General features: G+C 39.8%; 1 protein-coding gene across 1 annotated transcript; it reads right to left on the minus strand.

Annotated features, from left to right (window-relative positions):
* Positions 1-3,254: 3,254 nt before the first annotated feature.
* agr1 (anterior gradient 1) lies at positions 3,255-7,287 on the minus strand. The gene is made up of 8 exons (XM_084544277.1): positions 7,246-7,287; positions 6,662-6,773; positions 6,481-6,544; positions 6,189-6,241; positions 5,428-5,504; positions 5,159-5,222; positions 4,707-4,790; positions 3,255-3,777 (listed from the first exon to the last, which is right to left on the minus strand). Exons 2-8 carry the CDS (start codon positions 6,756-6,758, stop codon positions 3,728-3,730), a joined length of 489 nt encoding a protein of 162 aa, XP_084400403.1. The 5' UTR covers positions 6,759-6,773; positions 7,246-7,287; the 3' UTR covers positions 3,255-3,727.
* Between the last annotated feature and the right edge of the window lie 189 nt (positions 7,288-7,476).

Consider the following 7,476-nt stretch of genomic DNA (forward strand, 5'->3'; position numbering starts at 1 on the left):
GGCACTGTTGATTTCCCTGGTAGCTTTTCCAAAGTGGCGGAGATGGTGGACGACTGAGCAAACTTTACGTGGCTTTAAAAATAGAGCCCTGCAGCAAGGCAGGGTGATAATAACTGAGGAACAGCAGCAGTAAACATTGGACAGGCGCGCACTCAACGGAGATGACTTCAAAGGCTTCAAAACAGACATTCTGTTAGCACTTCATCAAGAGGTAACAACAACTGGGTGTTTTACTCTGCCTTTATCAGGAGTCTTTCAAAAATAATTTTGCTCAAAAGTCCTCAGCCAAAAAGTAAAACAGGAGCTCCACAGAAACCAAGACCAACCAGGATCAATCGTAGATGAGTTTTTTTCAAGTATCAAAGTATCATCTGGCTGCTAGCATTAGCCTTTCAGGTCTCCAGGAGATCCACTCAGGCTGGAACTGGAGGTGGCAATAACATATTTTCCTGTCCGTTGAATTCCATATGAACCAGTGTCTACTATGAAAGCCTCTGTTTGACAGTTTATTTCATTTTGTAAAAATATAAAATAACATGATGCCACGTTCATATCTCTATTGTGTACTAAATAAATGAATAAAGTCATGATTTTTTTATTGTTTTCTTGTGCTCCCTCCTCCACCCCAATGCCTGTGGGAGCCACTTGTTTGCACAAAGCAATTCTTTGTAATACCATGTTGTTGTTGCACATGAAATAAAATCATGAAAATTTAACGTCTTCAGCAGACGCACTGATCATTTTCTGTCCCGTGTTGTTCATTGTTGCCACTGAGAAGATTTAGTCTCTGTGACAGCAGCTAAACCAGTAATACCATTTGGAATCAACGAAGAGGGAAAGTTAAAGAGTTGTCTTTTGCTACTTTAAGCCTAGACAACTAATCCTGCATCATCAGTTTTTATTCTGAGCCTACCATTACACATATACACCGATCAGGCATAACATTATGACCACCTTCCTAATATTGTGTAGGTCTCTCTTGTGTCTCCAAAACAGTTGTGCCTCATCAGAGAATGGACATGGACCTTCTGAGGGTGTCCTGTGGTGTCTGGTAACAGAATGTTGTTAGTGGGGGCCTTTGGGTCCTATGGGTTGAGGGGAGGGGCCTCTGTGGATCATCCCACAGATACTTGATCAGTTTGGGATCTTGTGAATTTGGAGGCCAGGTCAACACCTTGTGCTGTTCTTCATGTTTTTTTGAGTTGTCCTAAACCGTTTTAGTGTGTGTTCCTGTGTCAGGCTGCATCCTGCTGGGGATGGCTGCTGCCATCAAGAAGTGTCATTACTATGGGGTGGGGGTGCCTGGTCTGGTCTGGGTGGGTGGAGCATATCTAAGTAACGTCCACATGAATCCCAGGTAGGGGCCAGCATAAGGTCTTAGGCCCACTGCTCTGCTGCAGAGATAATATCGTGAAACCTCACAGTAAAAGCTTCACATGTAAATGTCAGTGTGTTGAGAAGACTGCAGAGTTTCTCAAAGGCTTTACAAACTTCATTACTAATTGCCACAATAACCTGCATGAACGAATATGTACAGTGGTTAATTCACTTATTTGTGCAGATAGACATTAAAAAAGAAAATGTTTCTCAGCTTACTCTTATATATAGATACATGTACGTAAGTGTAGCAGAATTTATTTCTGTCACACTGCCCTGCACGATGTGTGCATCTCTAGAGAAATGCTCCCTGTAATTTGACGTTGCCGTCCCACACAATGTCTCCCTGACTCATTTGTCCGAGGTTGGGACTGAAAACCGTAGACTGGAGTAGTGTTTTAAATGAGACCTGCAGGCTTGCAGTAGATGTGGAACGACTGTGTTCGAGAAGTAACTTCGAGAAAGTTTTGACACAGGTGCAAATATACAGTATATAAAACCACACACTGTTTACATTTTCTTCTATATTTTGCACTAGAATTGTACAGTATGCTATAAAGCCAACTCTTCACTATAAAACATGCCTCTTTTAAGAAGCGTGTCCTGACAGTTATTTTTAAATTTTATTCTTTTTTTCCCCTTCACATAATCATTTTGTCAAGTAATGCTTGAGAAAGTTTAATTCCTTATAGAGTATGACAGCATTTTGGAGGTGCTAGAGGATTTCGGAAGCAGAATTTTCTTTCGGAAAGCACTGAAACAGCTTCGCACTGATCCAGAGAGGGAATTATCAAGCCTGAGATAAAGGAAAGTCTGAGCAGAAAACACATTTGTTATGAACCCATGAGTGTAAGCCCATGAAGCCCATTTCTTAAGAAAAGGAGTGGGGGATATTCGGAAACTCTCAAGAGTTCCTGAGGAATCATCTTGGGTCCATGTGAAAGATAGAAAGCTGAAAAACATGAAGGAAATGCAGACGCACAATTGCTTCAAACGCCTACGCTTACTGTGGGAAAAGAAAAGGAAATGCACCAGAAGTGTGAATTATTTAATCATTTCTCTGTGATCGTTTCTTTTGGAAGATGTTTTGGGAAAAATTGAGGAATCAAACTTACAGACCCATTTAATATCGCCTTCTGTTTTCTTCTGCCTCTGAATTTAAAGAAATCCAAAATATATATATATATATTTTTTTTTTATTATTCCAGGAAGCATCTTATTAGTCTTAATAGTTTTGACTGTATGGTGATGCTTGTGCACGCTTTCAAAACACTGACTTACGCTGATTTATGTCCACATGTTTTTCTTTAAAAATGTAAAGGCAGCTCAGTGGTGCCTTAAGAATTAAAAAATGGCTCATTAATTCAAGCTGTGACAGCAGAAAACCGCACCTGGGTTATTTGTGGCAATGCAGCGCGGTCCCATTCTGTCGAGTTACTTAGAATTATTTCACTTTTGTCAGAGAGCACCGTTTAACGGGAGAAACAGAGATGCAGCATGAATACCACTGCTGTATCTGTAGTCCAATAACGCAATAACTGCACGTGCAATTATCTGATACCTGTCGACCATCAAGTAGAGAAGCTCAAATTGTAGGAGACTTCTGAGGCACACACAGTAAAACATACAAGAAAAAGATGTGAAACAGTCTCTACAATGCAAGCGAAAGGGTTGTTTGAATATATAATTAAATGCTACACACTACGTGAACAGTATAATATTTATATAACTGATAAAATTAAATCAGAAGAACCTCCTAATTAATGTGTAATATTTAGAATTAATTGGATTTCAGTGGAAAAAGTCACATAGCCACGACACTTTGGGAATCTATATTATACTGCCACCTAGTGGTAAAATCATGCCACTATCAATGAGGTGAAATCCAGTCTATTTTTCCACGTTCTGCCCCCTGAGAATAGATTCTTTCCCCATTGTTATCACATGGAAAAAAACACCTCAGTTCAACAAAGCATTTAATAGTCAATTCTCTGAGGTAAAACTCACTTTAAAAGTATATTTCCACTGCCTCTCCTTTAACTGTGTAACTGTTTTAAAGAGACACACTCTTTCATCCAGTGCATATTAAAAATGTACTCAATGTGTTGTAAGAGAGGATCAAAATGTTTGTGTTGAAATATCTATGTGAGCTTAATCAAGCAATGAAACAATGCTATGTCTAGTGTTTACAGCACGCAAACTTGAAGTTTAAACCAAAAAAATATATAAAAAAATGACACTTTACAATTTTATTTATTTATGTGGTTTTAATGTTCTCTGGAAAGAATTGAAATATTTCAGTGCTGAACGCTGAGCAGGCATGGAGAAGACGTGGAGACGCTGAGCCACGTTAGAGTTCAGTGTGCAACAAGAATTTGGCTTTCCTCATGTTGAAGGCCACTGTTGAGAGAGAAAGGAAAAAGAACAAAGATCACCCACTGTGCCTTTACATGCCTGACGTCCATCCATCCATTATCTTTTACAACTAATCCTCTAGAGGGTTGTGGAGCGGCTGCAGCCTATCCCAGCTGTCACTGGGTGAGAGGCGAGAGAGTCTATCACAGGGCTAACACAGAAAGACAACAACCATGCACACTCACATGCACACCTACAGTCGATCGGCAGTTAACCTAGCAAGCATGTGTGGGAGGAAGCTGGAGCACCCGGACAAAACACACCCAGGCTGACAGCTGAGGCCATGTATGATGCAGATGCGGCTTTTCACTTATTGTGAGTTACATGATTACGTGTTTTTATTATTTTGGAATGACCCGAATTTAATGGCGATTACAGATCTTGGAAGCAGAAACACAGTATTCTGAAGCCCGCAGTTAACCCGTTTACTGTTCCAGAAAACAGACTATATTCCTTTAAACCAGTCGTTTGAATAAAGCAAAGATCCAGGATTCTTCTAAACTCACTCCACATCTACTGGTTAAGAATGTGGACTCTTGTGGACTCTTTAAATGTGTCATTATTTGATATTTTAGCTTGGTTTCCAGTGTTTTGTCAAATCATTTTCTACCTTCAGTTTTGTTTTTACCTCTGCAAACAGCGCACAAGTATGTGCACTGCAGGTGCCCCCCCAAATGTCCCTCAGCCGAAACCTAAAACTTGCAAAACTTTCTGACGAACATCCATATGAAGCCCAGCTTTCTCTCTGTCAGACCCTTCTCTTAAAAAAGTTAGTCATTTCTGTCAGATGGGTTTATGGGTATTATGGGTAGGGAGGAATATGAGGGTTAGAACAGCAGGGGTCCAGTCTGTCTGCAGGCTGCTGACAGGTGAGGTGTGCAGTCTGTCACTACAGACAGTGAACAGTCACTCACAGATCTCCATGTCTTCGGGCTTGTAGGTGTAGAGGCGGTTGCTGTACTTCCCCGTGATGTCTGCGCGCACGGTCTTAGATGGGTCTGCAGAGAGACATGTCACACTCATGAGGAGAACCATCTCCATCAGATGACTTCACTGCTGCTTTCGTGTGTTTTGAAGGCTGCTTGTAACAGTCATTAAAAGCAACAGAAAGTGAAAATATGAAATGACCCAGAGGGAAGCCAAACAGTGAGAGTTGGTTATGACTGAGTTAAAACTGCATAGCCTCGTGAATTATACACTACTGGCTCTGAGCCTTTCATTCTCATCAGTTCCATTTCTATAATCTCTGTTATGCTGCTAAATTTAGGGTGTGTTGACCGGTAGATTAGACCAGATTAGCTCTGATGCAATCTCAGCAGGAAATACATTATTTTTGTTTTAAGAATTAATGAATGTAAGTATTTACCAACAAAGACGATTCTGGGAACATAGAGGCCATCAGGTGCCAGATTCCTGTCCCCAGTCTCTTCCTGTAAAATGACAAACAGTTAAATGCATATGAATTAAAATTACTAATTTCATATCAATCTACATAGTACTAAAAATAATGCATCAAATCTACACCTATCCAATTCGAAGACATTTGATTTGATCACTCCAGTCTGTGTGTTTACATACTGTATTACAGTGGAAAGGATGTTCTCCGTATATTGAATGTAACAGATCTTTAATTACCACCAAGTTGAGCATGATGAAATCCTCTTTGGCCATTTTCTGGATGGTCTTGTCAGCAATGAATGCCTTCTTCAGTGCTGTTGGAATAACTGTGTTTAGTTTCATGTTTTGGCTTCCTCCAACCAGTCATGATAGTATTATATGTAGTGGAATTAATAAATATTTATACGTGTATGTAAAAGGTACACATTTGCAGGACATACCTATGGTTCATGCCCGTTTACCGTTTATACAGACAAGTCAAGAACAAGTTTTGCAGGTTTGACCTACAGAACACCCGTGTCTGGTTTTATTTTTAAAGATTACAAATGTAGGACACAGATTTCATTTAAATCTTTCTTAAATGGTGTGATTAAGAAGTGAACCTGAATAATGAGCAATGAAATGAAGTGCCGCTATGCTCAAGCATTCAAAGGCAAGAAATACAAAAACTCTTTTTTTTTTTCTTTTTTTTTTTTGCTCAAACCTAGCAAAAGTCTAAAGTAAAAGCCAGACTTTGCCCCATAGGTGGTCTCAACTGTTTATATGTGGAGAATTGCCGGTGGAGGCTGCCATCGAGCCGACTTCCAGGAAACCAGCTGAGTGATTTATGAATATAACTCTCACCCACTTCATTGCCTGCTTTGCAGGTATTAAGGAATGCACCCATTGTGTTCCCCGTGAAACCAAATCTAATTCTGGGTGAGAGGGCCCGTGCAGGATTCCCATGTCTATAAATTTTACATTCAATATTTTTCTATTAACCAGAGTTACTGCAGTACCTTGACTATATGGGCAGTCTTCCAGATGATGAATGACCATGAGAGGTTTCTGACTGTGAGAGCAAAACCACAAAGAAACAACTCAGTACATTCCACAACACAATAAGCACATAGATGGGTGTGTAAGCAGTCTTGCACAACAAAATCACAAAAGATTTGATGTGTGCATGCCGCATTTTAAAAGAATAACCGGCAATAATACAGTTACATTTTTTACACTTTGATTCTAAGTGTCTATCTTGCTGATAAGCAAACTAATCTAAGCAAGAATAAACAAACATGAGAGTGTTACCTCTTGACCATTTCTTTTAGGCCTGCTTCATAGCTTTGGACCCAGTTAATGTTAGCACCCCATCCTGCAGGATAAAAAAGAAAGTGTCACCAAGAGTTTATTGTTCTTAAAGTGTCGCTAAAAAAGTAAAGTTGTATCTCATGGCACGTTAGCTACAGTTGACAGAAGAAGGACTGCCCACCTCTTGATAAGGGCTGAGACTTCGCTTTCTTCTTTTTCTGTTCTCCGGCACTGGCACAGACGCCAATGAACAAAGCTAACAAGATCCAGCGAAGCATAACTCCCTCTCTGTCCTTTGAGAAAATTGGAATTACTGCTGGCAATTATGTTAGGAAGAAATTCAGCAATATGCACATCTATATTTTAGCCACGGCAGTAACAAGGCTTGCCAACGGCACACTTTACGGATATCTGACTCACCAAACTAGCCTGACAGGACTGGGATTCAAATACATACTAAAGCAGCTAAGAAAGAATTACTAAACATTGTCTCCGAGTAAAATGTGTACTATTATTTAGAGCGATCTCCTGCATCCATATTAACACTTTTACTTTTTGTGTGCTGTTATTCCATTACTTATCATTTTTCAAAGCATCAGCTGTGGCAATGTCAGAAATGAAACTTAAAACAATGACTTGAAACTCCCACAGCACCGCACGATTTTCAAAGTTTAACACAGTGTGTAGCTATTCTGAAAGACAATATGTTACTTTAGACTTTAAATATGTTCATAAATCAGACATGACAGTGTCCTCAAGTCTTACCTTGACAGCATGAAGCAACAAGCATCTGCAGTCGCCCTCCCATATGCCGGCTCTTTTGTTAAACGTTTTTCTTTCAACTGAACTGGCCAAACGGGTATATCATAGTAGTGTGCTATAAATAAAGACGACTATCACTGTTAGGATGGCCTGGTAGTGGTTGGATTAAAACAGGAAGCTTGAGTCTGAGATGAGGTGCAAACCAACCAAGTGTTTATTTCACCCAAAAAATGC

Source organism: Chelon labrosus (assembly GCF_963514085.1).
Source record: "Chelon labrosus genome assembly, chromosome: 5".
NCBI lineage: Eukaryota > Metazoa > Chordata > Actinopteri > Mugiliformes > Mugilidae > Chelon > Chelon labrosus.